At 45.3% G+C, this 14,494-nt stretch overlaps 1 protein-coding gene across 1 annotated transcript in view; it reads left to right on the top strand.

The window, feature by feature from the left end:
* LOC128664933 (phosphatidylinositol 3-kinase C2 domain-containing subunit gamma) overlaps positions 1–14,494 on the top strand; it is a 491,959-nt gene that overhangs the window by 205,970 nt on the left and 271,495 nt on the right. The window contains exon 7 of the mRNA XM_053719726.1: positions 12,201–12,295. Coding sequence (XP_053575701.1) covers positions 12,201–12,295 — 95 coding nt within the window. The remainder of the gene's footprint in view (positions 1–12,200; positions 12,296–14,494) is intronic.

Below are 14,494 nucleotides of genomic sequence, written 5' to 3'. Positions count from 1 at the left end.
CCGACACTGCGGATCAGGTCCGCAAGACCTCGCTAAATGCGGAGAGCAATACGCTCTCCGCATTTAACATTGCACCAGCAGCTCACAAGAGCTGCTGGTGCAACGCCGCCCCCTGCTGACTCGCGGCCAATCGGCCGCCAGCAGGGAGCTGTCAATCAACCCGATCGTATTCGATCGGGTTGATGTCCGGCGATTCCTGTCCGCCTGTTCAGAGCAGGCGGACAGGGTTATGGAGCAGCGATCTTTAGACCGCTGCTTCATAAGTTGTGTTTCTGGCGAGTCTGAAGACTCGCCAGAAACACGGCCCTTCAAGCTCCATACGGAGCTTGATAAATGGGCCTGATAGTGTTTCGGTTTCCAAGCTTTTTCCTAAACTCAGGCACAACTCCCAAAAACAAACTAACAATATATATATATAAACACACACATATTTTTGAGGTGTTATATACATTTTTTTTGTCCCGTGTAACAGTTGACCAGAGCTATAAAGTTACGCTAATCTGATGTGCACTTAGGTAATGTCCGTTTTACCCGGTAATGCTAGGATTACCCAGATTCCTTACTTTACCCATAACATATATATATATACATGTACATATGTATTTATATGTATTAAATTATTTGTGTTTTACTGTATATTTACCGTACATATTTCACATTCCAATGTTCTTAACTTATGGATAATTTTATTTTTATTGTAAATACATATTTCTATGAATATCTATATATACCTACACCTGTATATCTATTCCTATGGATATATAGGTATAGATATGTATTTTACATTAAAAGTATCAAATATATATAAAAATAGAAAAAGAACTGTTACGGTTACCCTTAGTCTCGCTGAGAGATGGACCGCTTAGTAGCCTGGATCCCTATTGCTAAAGAGGGGAGAAGCTGCTTTCCATAGTATTCTATATGAGTCTCGCAAATATAGAATAATCTCCCTTAGCTGCAGTACCGCTAGGATACCCTTCTGCCCACAAAAACGAGTCAACGCTGCGATTGAGGGTCAAACAAGAACTCAGGACTGGGATGCCCAGCCTGCTTTTTATTAAGGTTACATGCACACAGGGCACTCCCAGGGGGAGAGGGGGGGAAGCACAAAATCCCCCATCACACATTTAGATAGAGAGCACTGTCCTTTGACAGGCCACAATAGGATTACAGTACTTAAGATAACAAGTTTACAAGTTCATCTTATCAATTAGCAGTCTGGCTCCAGAGGTGATTAGACAATAGTTTCTAAAAGCTGAAAAAAAAGAGTTAACTCTTTATGAAATGATACTTGTTACGGTTTTCTTGGAGCCCTTCTTAGGCGCTGGCTTGCTGGTTCAGGCATTGCTGCTGGGAAATAAGCTCTTCACAACAAAATAACTAATGCTTCTGTAACAGTGCTCCCTTTCTGTGGAACACTCTGGCAGACACGGTCTGACCCCTTTTCGGGGCAGACTAAGGCTGTCCAGACCGCTGATTATGCGGGGCTGAGGTCGGTTTGTCTGGACAACCCGTCGGCGTTGCCATTCTGTTTCCCAGGTCTGTAAGTAATGGTGAAATTGAAGGGTTGCAACGATAAGCTCCAACGTAATAGCCTGCCGTTATCTCCAGAGACCCGGTTCAGCCACACCAACGGGTTATGGTCGGTGACCAGAGTGAACTCCTGACCATATAAATAGGGAGTCAATTTCTTTAATGCCCACACCAAAGCCAAACACTCCTTTTCGACCGCTGCATAGCTGACTTCGCGGGGCAGGAGCTTCCGGCTGATGTAGGCAACTGGATGCTCCCCTCCATCTTCGCCTACTTGGCTGAGGACGGCTCCCAGCCCGAACATGGAAGCATCTGTATGGACGATAAAACGTTTGTTAAGGGCTGGGGCCGCCAAGACAGGAGCGTTAATTAGAGCATTTTTGAGAGCCTGGAAAGCCGTTTCACAGTGGGGAGACCACAGGACCTGTTGAGGTAAGTTCTTCTTGGTCAAGTCAGTCAGGGTGTTACAAACTGCTGTTTGTAACTGGCCCTTTAAATGAAAAATTGCCCTGCTTCCCTGGATTTTGGAGAAGCCTATTTGCCAGCCTCCTTCCACATGACTATGGCCCCTGGAAGATTGTGCCCCTGAGGACATATTGACTTTTGTTGGGTGTGTGTGGCCCTTTAAGAACCATCTGGGGACATATTGTGACAAATGTTACGGTTGCCTCCAGGCTGGCTGGAAGTTGGACCGTAGAAAAGGATGCTCCTAGCGCTCACCAAAGAATCATCAGCACCATAGTCAGCAATCCCTGTAGTGATATTAGCTGAAGCTGTCCCCTACAAACATGAGTCAAAGCTGCAAGTTAGAGGGACAGAAAATAGGTCTGATGTGCTGGAGCACACAGCCTGCTTTTATTCAGGTTACATGCAAACAGGACACTCTCAGGGGGAGGCATAAAATCCCCCATCACACATTTGATATTAGATAGAGAGACACTCCCTTTGACAGGCCACAACATTTACTTCAGCAGATAACATTACACACACTAAAACAATGCAGTCCACCTTATCAATACTAGTCTGATTAGACAATGGGAAAGTTGATCACTAAACCTAATTAGAGCTAATCCCAGCAGACTTGTATTTAGAATAGGTTTCTTGAAGCTGAACAAAATTTAACTCTTAATGGCACACAATGAAACTGAACCAAGTGGGAGAAAGCCAGGGACAAGTCATTTCACAGGTCTGGGGACATAGTCTTAAAGGGGCATTGTTCATTAAAGTCACAATATGTCCCCAGATGGTTCTTAAAGGGCCACACACACCCAACAAAAGTCAATATGTCCTCAGGGGCACAATCTTCCAGGGGCCATAGTCATGTGGAAGGAGGCTGGCAAATAGGCTTCTCCAAAATCCAGGGAAGCAGGGCAATTTTTCATTTAAAGGGCCAGTTACAAACAGCAGTTTGTAACATATCTCCCCTTTTGGAGGGAGACTAACCAGGCACCTGACCTTCTGCCGGTCAGTGCCCAAGTTAGTCTCGCAACCCACCCACAAATAATCGCTAGCAGCAAAGTAGCCCCCCCACAATACGTAGTACTGGCCTGTAAGTTCCAGGTTGCAGGATGAAAGTGCAGCATCCTCGGCCTTCCTGGCGCAGCTGGGCAAATAGCTGATGGTACTTGGGGGGCAGAGGCCAGCGGCACTCTGCCCTGGTGCCAGCGCTTCTGCTGGGGTGAGGGGTTTGCAGGGCAGTCCTGTAACAAGGGGGTCTGTAGGGCAGAGGCCAGCAGCGCTCTGTTCTGATGCCAGCTCTTCTGCTGGGGGAATTGGGGCATAGTCCTGCCCGGTGGCAAAGGGAACGTGGGGGTCAGTGGGGGTTAACATCTCCACTGTTAACCCTGGGCCCAAGTTAGGAGTTAGCTGGGGAGGGGGAGATTGGCTTACCTCCTCCTCCTGATACTCCGGTGGCCGTTGGGAAGGGAGGTCGATGCTCTCCGCTTCCTGTGGAACATGCTGCGGCTGGGGAGAGAGACCGGTTGTCTCCTCTCCCTGGAAGGCACACTCCGGCTGGGGAGGGAGGTCGATGCTCTCCCCTCCCTGTAGCTGGGTCTGTCGCTGGGGATCTGGGCCGCCTGCCCAGCATCCCTGTAGGGCCGGTAGAGAGACTGCGGTCCCATCTCCACCTGCCTGCTGGGGGTCCTCCCAGGACCAGTCTATGAGGCCTGCTGCCTCTGGTATCTCTGGCTGGGGAAGGGGACTGGTTGTCTCTTCCCTCTGCACGGTATACTGCCGCTGGGGAGGGAGGTCGCTGCTCTCCTCTCCCTGTGGAACATGCTGCGGCTGGGGAGAGAGACCAGGTGTCCATACCCTCAAACTCCACAGTTGGCGCTCAAAGGCTCGTGCTGCTTCGTTCTCAGTAGCCAATTCCCGGATGAGGCGACTGACTACCTCCTGCGCAGGGTCTGGACCATATCGGACTAGCCGCCTCTTTACCTCTGGAACGAAATCCGCGCCCTCATAGCGACGGATCAGGTTGAGGTGCTCTTCACAGGGTTCTGACCAGTATCTTGTCAGCTCCATGCTGCTGTAGGTAGGGACGCTGTGCAGTGGCTAGCGTTGCCCTCAATAACTTTCCTACGATACCAGTGCTGTTGTGGTGCTGCTCCTTGCGCTAGGACGCCAATCCCACCGCTGCCGCCAAATGTTACGGTTGCCTCCAGGCTGGCTGGAAGTTGGACCGTAGAAAAGGATGCTCCTAGCGCTCACCAAAGAATCATCAGCACCATAGTCAGCAATCCCTGTAGTGATATTAGCTGAAGCTGTCCCCTACAAACATGAGTCAAAGCTGCAAGTTAGAGGGACAGAAAATAGGTCTGATGTGCTGGAGCACACAGCCTGCTTTTATTGAGGTTACATGCAAACAGGACACTCTCAGGGGGAGGCATAAAATCCCCCATCACACATTTGATATTAGATAGAGAGACACTCCCTTTGACAGGCCACAACATTTACTTCAGCAGATAACATTACACACACTAAAACAATGCAGTCCACCTTATCAATACTAGTCTGATTAGACAATGGGAAAGTTGATCACTAAACCTAATTAGAGCTAATCCCAGCAGACTTGTATTTAGAATAGGTTTCTTGAAGCTGAACAAAATTTAACTCTTAATGGCACACAATGAAACTGAACCAAGTGGGAGAAAGCCAGGGACAAGTCATTTCACAGGTCTGGGGACATAGTCTTAAAGGGGCATTGTTCATTAAAGTCACAATATGTCCCCAGATGGTTCTTAAAGGGCCACACACACCCAACAAAAGTCAATATGTCCTCAGGGGCACAATCTTCCAGGGGCCATAGTCATGTGGAAGGAGGCTGGCAAATAGGCTTCTCCAAAATCCAGGGAAGCAGGGCAATTTTTCATTTAAAGGGCCAGTTACAAACAGCAGTTTGTAACACAGGGGTTTGGCAAGTGTGCTGTAGTCTGGTACGAACCGTCTATAGTACCCTGCCGTGCCCAGGAAGGCTAGGACCTGAGTCTTAGTGATGGGGGTGGGCCAATTGGCGACAGCTTCTATTTTGGCCGGCTCTGGTCGCTGCTTTCCACACCCCACCCGGTGACCCAGGTACTGTACCTCGGCCATCCCAAAGTGGCATTTTTCTGGCTTCAGAGTCAGGCCAGCAGCCCGGATCTGATCCAGAACCATTCCCACATGAGCTAAGTGGTCCTCCCAGGACTCACTGTGGATCGCTATGTCGTCCAGGTAGGCGCAAGCAAAACTCTGGAAGCCATCCAGGAGCCTATCCACCAAGCGCTGGAATGTAGCTGGGGCATTCTTCATCCCAAACGGCATTACCCTAAACTGATATAAGCCGAATGGGGTGACGAATGCCGACTTGGGGATAGCCTCCGGGGCCAGGGGAATCTGCCAGTAACCTTTGCAGAGGTCAATAGTGGTCAGGTAATTTCCCCTGGCTATACGATCGAGTAGCTCGTCTACCCTGGGCATAGGGTAAGCGTCCGTCACGGTATTTTCATTGAGCCTCCGATAGTCTACGCAGAACCGGGTGGTCCCATCTTTCTTGGGCACCAAGACAACTGGGGAGGCCCAGGGACTATCGGAGGGCTCAATTACCCTGAGCTGGAGCATCTCATCGATCTCCTTCTTCATTCCTGTCCTAACTGCTTCGGGGATTCGGTACGGAGCCTGGCGCAAGGGAGCTTGTCCCGGAGTATCTACCTGGTGGGTGGTTAAAGTAGTGTACCCTGGCTTCGGGGAGAAGGTGAGGTGTTTAGACTGGAGGAGTTGGTTGAGCTGCTCCCTTTCAGTGGGGCTAAGTCGGTCCCCTATCTGAACCTGCGCCACTATACCTGTGGGGAGGCTCTTTTCTAATAGGTCTGGAATGGGTAAACTGTCGGGGTCTTCCTGAGGGGAACAACATACGGCCGTCACGTTCTCTGGCCGCTCAAAATATTCCTTGAGCATGTTTACATGGAATGTCTTTCTAAGATTGTTGTCGTGGCAGCTAGCTATCACATAAGTGGTGTCTCCCCTTTTCTCTACGATCTGGTAGGGACCCTGCCAGGACGCCTGCAATTTGTCTGTCTTCACCGGCTTAAGTACTAACACCTTTTGTCCTATGGTGAAGATTCTCTTTCGGGCCCCCCGATCGTACCATACTTTCTGTCTTCTCTGGGCCAACTGGAGATTAGCCCGCACGGATTTGGCTAATTGCTCCATTCGGTCCCTGAGTTCCAGCACGTATGGCACAATGGGGACACCGTCAGCCTCCATCTCTCCCTCCCAGTGCTCCCGGATCAGGTTTAGGGGTCCCCGTACCTTTCTTCCGTAGAGCAACTCGAAGGGAGAGAACCCTGTCGTTTCCTGGGGCACCTCCCGATAAGCAAATAGGAGGTGCGGCAGGAAGCGTTCCCAGTCTCGGTATTCCTGAGTGAACGTCTTGAGCATTTGCTTGAGGGTCCCATTGAACCTCTCACACAGCCCGTTCGTCTGGGGGTGGTATGGGGAGCTCAGGAGGGACCTAATTTTGCAAACCTGCCAGAGTTGTTGGGTCAATTCAGCCGTAAATTGGGTGCCTCGGTCGGATAGGATTTCTTTTGGAAATCCTACCCGGGAGAACACCTGTACTAGTGCATTCGCTACCGTATCCGCTTGTATGTTGGATAGGGCGACAGCCTCTGGGTACCTGGTAGCGTAGTCCACTACGGTAAGAATGTATCGCTTACCGGAGGGACTAGGGGTAGCCAGTGGTCCCACTAGGTCAATAGCAACCCGGCTGAAGGGTTCCTCTACAATGGGCATATTTACTAGCTGGGCTTTAGGGTGATCGCCTCGCCTTCCTACTCGTTGACACACATCGCAGGTGTTACAGTAAGTTCTAACGTCAGCGTGCACCCCTGGCCAAAAGAACGTGTGAGTAATGCGGTGTAGGGTACGGGTAACGGCTAGGTGGCCTGCTAAGGGGATGTCGTGGCCTATTTTGAGGATTTCTTGACGGTATTTGTGGGGCACTACCAGCTGTCGCCTACGCTGTCCCCTTTTCTCTGTCCAGCGGTATAGTTTCCCTTTTTCCCATAAGAATGTTTCGTTATCTGCCCCGCCCCCTCCGGTCTCTGCTCGTTCCCGGTACTTTTGTAAGGTCGGGTCAGTCTTAGACTCTGCCTCGAAAGCATCTGGGGTGTCCCAGGGTATGGGGCCTAACCTGTCAGGCAAGGTCGGGGTAGGTCTTACCTGTGTCTCCCGCACTGGTGAGAGCTCTCGCTCCGTCCGGGCTTGGGCCCGTGTAGTCACTGGGTCCGCCTCGTTGTTGCATACTGGAGCATAGGCAGAAGTCATGGGGCCCAAATCGTTGCCCAGTAGTACTTCGGCAGGTAAATTATCCATTAGGCCCACGTTCACAGCCCCCTTTCCCGCTCCCCAATCAAGATGCACTTTAGCTGTTGGAATTTTGTACACATCCCCCCCCGCCACTCTAACGGCCACAGTCTGTCCGGATCGCTTGTGCTCTGGCACCAAATGACTCTGTACCAGCGTGATAGTAGCCCCTGTGTCTCGCAATCCCTCGGTAGATCGCCCCTCGAGCCATACCCTCTGCCGATGGTGCTGGCGGTTATCTGAGGCAGCATATACAGGGTCTGCCTCGTGAAGCGGCCCCACATATCCCTCCATAGGGGCCTCTTGGTTAACACAGAGGGCCCGGGCCGGACGATAGGACCCAGAGGGGTAATTGTAATTCCTGGGTGTCTGGTGCGTATTAAGGGGGCAGCTAGCCATGAAATGCCCTGGTTGCTTGCATCGGTGGCAAGTCGGTCTGGGACGCTCAGAGCTGTTATTGGGTGGTCCTGAGTGTCGGACGGGCCTTGTGGGCACCGGGGCTCGGAATTCAGTACGAGGGGGTGCACGGTAAACCTCTCTGGGTTCGACCCGTGCTGGAGCTCGGTAGTTCATGGGTTCGTGAAGACGGGAGTCATAATGTTCATCGGCCAATTTGGCTGCTTCTTCTAAGGTAGAAGGCCGCCTGTCTCGCAGCCATTCCTTCCCTTGCTGTTCCATGCCATTATAAAAATGTTCTAAGAGAAACAATTGTAAAATTTCCTCCCCAGTCACCGCTTTACTTCCGCTCAGCCAGTGATTTGCCGCTCTCCGCATTCGGTGCGCCCATTCCATATGGGTATCGTTAGGCTTCTTTTCCGTGCCCCGAAACTGTCGGCGATACGTGTCCGGAGTTACAGCGTACCGTCGCAACAGTGTCTCCTTAACTAGCTCATACTGTGTCACTTCCTCAGCACCCAGAGTACGAAAGGCTTCCAGGGCTCGCCCGGATAGTTTCCCAGACAATATCGTGGGCCACTCTCTGTTGGGAATCTGGTGCAGGGCACATTGCCTTTCGAAGTCCGCCAAATATTCATCAATCCCTGTCTCGCTCTCTAGGAAGGGTCGAAATGCCGCATAGGGTATCTTGGGCCTCCCAGCATTTTCGACAGGGATGATTACCTGCGGGGCTTCAGCATTGCGGTGTGCATTCGCTAGGTTGAGTTTGTGGGCTCGAGTCTCTCGTATATCCTCGTCCGCCTCTGCCATCAACTGCTGTACCAATTCCATGGAGGGGTTCGGCCCGTATAATGAGAGCCTTTCCCGAACAATCCTGGTTTTTTCGTTACTAATCGTGGTCGGTGTTTCCGCCATTGTGAAGCTCTGATCCAGTTCGGTCAATTCTGCGATCAGCTCTCTCCTCGGCCGGTTGCTGGCGTACCCCCCTCTGCTTTCAAGTAAATCCTTTTGGGTTGTACGCTTCAATTTTTCGTAAGCGCTCTCCATCCGTTCTGTACCTCTCCTAGGAAATCCAGGAAAATCCCGCCGCTGCCGCCAAATGTTACGGTTACCCTTAGTCTCGCTGAGAGATGGACCGCTTAGTAGCCTGGATCCCTATTGCTAAAGAGGGGAGAAGCTGCTTTCCATAGTATTCTATATGAGTCTCGCAAATATAGAATAATCTCCCTTAGCTGCAGTACCGCTAGGATACCCTTCTGCCCACAAAAACGAGTCAACGCTGCGATTGAGGGTCAAACAAGAACTCAGGACTGGGATGCCCAGCCTGCTTTTTATTAAGGTTACATGCACACAGGGCACTCCCAGGGGGAGAGGGGGGGAAGCACAAAATCCCCCATCACACATTTAGATAGAGAGCACTGTCCTTTGACAGGCCACAATAGGATTACAGTACTTAAGATAACAAGTTTACAAGTTCATCTTATCAATTAGCAGTCTGGCTCCAGAGGTGATTAGACAATAGTTTCTAAAAGCTGAAAAAAAAGAGTTAACTCTTTATGAAATGATACTTGTTACGGTTTTCTTGGAGCCCTTCTTAGGCGCTGGCTTGCTGGTTCAGGCATTGCTGCTGGGAAATAAGCTCTTCACAACAAAATAACTAATGCTTCTGTAACAAGAACATAGAAATGTAAAATATGCTTAATGCGCCTCGTGGTTCATAATTTAGGACTAGCACGGTTGGGTTAGCGCACATGAAGAATTGCTATCTTCAATATTAAATATAAACTATTAAAAGTATTACACTATTAGTTAAACAAAGAGATGTGTAGTGTCAAAAATAAATAACTACACAAAAGACAGGGATTTCAGCATCCAATTTTTATTTTTGGGTCATAATGCCCAACTAAACATAAATGTCTAGAATTTTTTTTTTTCAGTGCAGTATTGTTCCTACAAACATGTAACGGGTTAGCAAACAAATAACCTTTAGCTATGCACAGGAGCTGTATCAAATCAGTACATAGGATGCGTTATGCTAAGTATCTTGAAACAAAAGTCTGAGACCTATGCCTATTTATGTACAAAATAACCTATACCGCAAACAACACCTCCACCAGAGGTTGGCATGCAAGAATTTGCACAAATCAGCCAACTTAGTATACCGTGAGGATCTATGTTTGTGTGACACACCTCTATATTGAGTAAATAGAACACAGTGAATGTCATAAGTTTGCAAATTCAGATAATTCAACCAAGATTGCATATAGGTCACCAAAACAAAATTAAATACATAGATAGAGCATGCTCTAAAAGGTAGATTTGGACCGGAAGGTACCTAACAACACCATTTCAGAGGGCACCACTAACTAGGTTAGCCATATATTTACGTGTGCAGAGGGGTAAGAAATCCCATCCCTCCGTTCCAATAACACACGGCATGAGTTAGCACAAAACACCAAGTGACGTACATGGAGCGGATGGCTCGGCCTTGAGACAAACAAGTTTGATACTATGTTGTACCTGGAGGAAACAAATGTTGGCAGTTTCAATTAAGATACACAAGATCTAACTTTCGGAAGCTTGGTGTTTTGTGCTAACTCATGCCGTGTGTTATTGGAACGGAGGGATGGGATTTCTTACCCCTCTGCACACGTAAATATATGGCTAACCTGTTAAAAGCAATATATTCTGTCTTATATGGACGGTATTAACAAAAGGTATTTTGGCAAACCAGAAAGTTTAGGAACTGCTATCTCATCTGTACTGTGCTCCTGGAAATAGGATACAGTTCACAGCAGCTCCCTTGTCAGGAGAACTTTAACATACTGTGCAATACTGTTTGTTTTATTCTGTATCCTCCCTATTCTAAGTTGCAACTATATATCGGTACATTTAGGACCTTGGAGTGGGGGACCTAACATAGATCCTATTTATTTTTCATGACACCAGAAACTATGATAAATAGTGGTGCCCTCTGAAATGGTGTTGTTAGGTACCTTCCGGTCCAAATCTACCTTTTAGAGCATGCTCTATCTATGTATTTAATTTTGTTTTGGTGACCTATATGCAATTTTGGTTGAATTATCTGAATTTGCAAACTTATGACATTCACTGTGTTCTATTTACTCAATATAGAGGTGTGTCACACAAACATAGATCCTCACGGTATACTAAGTTGGCTGATTTGTGCAAATTCTTGCATGCCAACCTCTGGTGGAGGTGTTGTTTGCGGTATAGGTTATTTTGTACATAAATAGGCATAGGTCTCAGACTTTTGTTTCAAGATACTTAGCATAATGCATCCTATGTACTGATTTGATACAGCTCCTGTGCATAGCTAAAGGTTATTTATTTGTTTGCTAACCCGTTACATGTTTGTAGGAACAATACTGCACTGAAAAAAAAAAAAATTCTAGACATTTATGTTTAGTTGGGCATTATGACCCAAAAATAAAAATTGGATGCTGAAATCCCTGTCTTTCGTGTAGTTATTTATTTTTGACACTACACATCTCTTTGTTTAACTAATAGTGTTATAAAATTTAAAGGGTCTGCATTCTAATCCTGTATATGAGGTTTAAACTAGGTCAATTACCATACCTGGTGTATTTCTTACTATTTTTACAGCCTGACTCCCCTATTCATGTATATATTTTTATTAAAAAGTATTAATAAAACTTAGTTAAAATTATTACACATACTGTAAAATATTCTAAGTTTTCCATATAATATTTCTAAAATGTTACAGTATGTATAATTTTTAAATGTTTTTAATTAATATTGTTTAACATTTTATATTTAATATTTCAATCTCGCATTGAATAAGCAAGTCATAATGTGCACTAACTCGACTGTGTTAGTCCTAAATTGTAAACCTCGATTAACGTTACGCATATTTTACATTCTTATGTTCTTCACATATAAAATTATGTACTTTTATAATTATTATTATATATATATATATATATATATATATATATATATACACGTATATGTATATATATATATATATATATATATATATATATATAGTATATATATATATATTATGTGTGTGTGTATTTACAATAATAAGGACATTTTTCTGTACGTGAAGAACATTAGAATGTGACATTTTCATAACTCCTTTTGGGTTTAGCACACTTGAATAAACATTATTAATGCAGTTCAACTCTTTGCGCTTGTCGGATTTTCTGGTGTGCATTAAAACGTTTTACTTTCAACTTGTACTATGTGTGCAAACGATGTTACCACGCTCCACTCAAATCTAGCCCTTTGTCTTTTTGTAATGACTTTACAACACATGATGTTATAAGTGATGTTGTGTTACTCCTATATTATGTATGTGATATCACCTATGCCCAATCATATCTTTATACAGGTACATGTAACATGTGTAACATAACAATGTTTCTCCTGCATAGGCCATCAAGTTTGAGTGGAACCTTGATAACTCTTTGGTCAGACTTCTGCTTGAACGTTCTTTGCAGAATATCCAGATAGCTCACCAGCTCTACTGGTAAGTAACCAGAAAGGCCCACCAGCTCTACTGGTAAGTAACCAGAAAGGCCCACCAGCTAAACAAATCATTAAAATGTGGCTTTATGTTGTGTCCTATTTGCCAGTAACCATGAAGCATATTAGGGGTATTAATTAAACTATTCTAGCTACATGCACAGGGTTGAGGGTGATACCCCTTGCCTTAGGCAACAGGGTACATCAATGATAGTCTATCAGTGACTAGTGACTGACATTAGTATATCAGTGACTAGTGACTGACGTTAGTATATAAGTGACTAGTGACTGACGTTAGTATATCAGTGATTAGTAACTGGCATTAGTCTATCAGTGACTAGTGACTGGCATTAGTCTATCAGTGACTAGTGACTGACATTAGTATATCAGTGACTAGTGACTGACGTTAGTATATAAGTGACTAGTGACTGACGTTAGTCTATCAGTGATTAGTAACTGGCATTAGTCTATCAGTGACTAGTGACTGGCATTAGTCTATCAGTGACTAGTGACTGACATTAGTCTATCAGTGACTAGTGACTGACATTAGTCTATCAGTGACTAGTGACTGACGTTAGTTTATCAGTGACTAGTTACTGACATTAGTCTATCAGTGACTAGTGACTGACGTTAGTTTATCAGTGACTAGTTACTGACATTAGTCTATCAGTGACTAGTGACCGCCGTTAGTATATCAGTGACTAGTGACTGTCGTTAGTATATCAGTGGTTAGTAACTATTGTTAGTCTATCAGTAACACTTGAATGGTGTTAGTCTATCAGTGACTAGTGACTGGTATTCGTTTATCAGTGACTAGTATCAAGTGTTAGTCTATCAGTAACTAGTGAATAGTGTAAGTCTAACGCTAGTCACTGATAGACTAACATCAGTCACTAGTTACTAATAGACTAACACTAGTCACTGATAGACTAACACTAGTCACTGATAGACTAACGTCAGTCACTAGTCACTGATAGACTAACACTAGTTACTGATAGACTAACACTAGTCACTGATAGACTAACACTAGTCACTGATAGACTAACGTCAGTCACTAGTCACTGATAGACTAACACTAGTCACTGATAGACTAACACTAGTTACTGATAGACTAACGTCAGTCACTAGTCACTGATAGACTAACACTAGTTACTGATAGACTAACACTAGTCACTGATAGACTAACACTAGTCACTGATAGACTAACACTAGTTACTGATAGACTAACACTAGTTACTGATAGACTAACACTAGTCACTGATAGACTAACACTAGTCACTGATAGACTAACACTAGTTACTGATAGACTAACACTAGTCACTGATAGACTAACACTAGTCACTGATAGACTAACGTCAGTCACTAGTCACTGATAGTCTAACACTATTCACTGATAGACTAACACTAGTTACTGATAGACTAACACTAGTTACTGATAGACTAACACTAGTCACTGATAGACTAACACTAGTCACTGATAGACTAACACTAGTTACTGATAGACTAACACTAGTCACTGATAGACTAACACTAGTCACTGATAGACTAACACTAGTTACTGATAGACTAACACTAGTCACTAATAGACTAACACTAGTCACTGATAGACTAACACTAGTTACTGATAGACTAACACTAGTCACTATAGACTAACACTAGTTCACTGATAGACTAACACTAGTTACTGATAGACTAACACTAGTACTGATAGACTACACTAGTCACTGATAGACTAACACTAGTTACTGATAGACTAACACTATTACTGATAGACTAACACTATTACTGATAGACTAACACTAGTCACTGATAGACTAACACTAGTTACTGATAGACTAACACTAGTTACTGATAGACTAACTCTAGTCTTTACTTGATAGACTAACACTATTTACTGATAGACTAACACTAGTCACTGATAGACTAACACTAGTTACTGATAGACTAAACACTAGTTCCGATAGACTAACACTAGTCACTGATAGACTAACACTAGTTACTGATAGACTACGTCCAGTCACTAGTCACTGATAGACTAACACTATTACTGATAGACTAACACTAGTTACTGATAGACTAACACTAGTCACTGATAGACTAACACTAGATTACTGATAGACTAACACTAGTCACTGATAGACTAACACTAGTTACTGATAGACTAACACTAGTACTGATAGACTAACACTAGTACTGATAGACT

Source organism: Bombina bombina, chromosome 6, assembly GCF_027579735.1.
Source record: "Bombina bombina isolate aBomBom1 chromosome 6, aBomBom1.pri, whole genome shotgun sequence".
Classification (NCBI taxonomy): domain Eukaryota; kingdom Metazoa; phylum Chordata; class Amphibia; order Anura; family Bombinatoridae; genus Bombina; species Bombina bombina.
The sequence above is the reverse complement of the archived record's forward strand: the minus strand, read 5'-3'. Positions and strand labels throughout refer to the sequence as shown.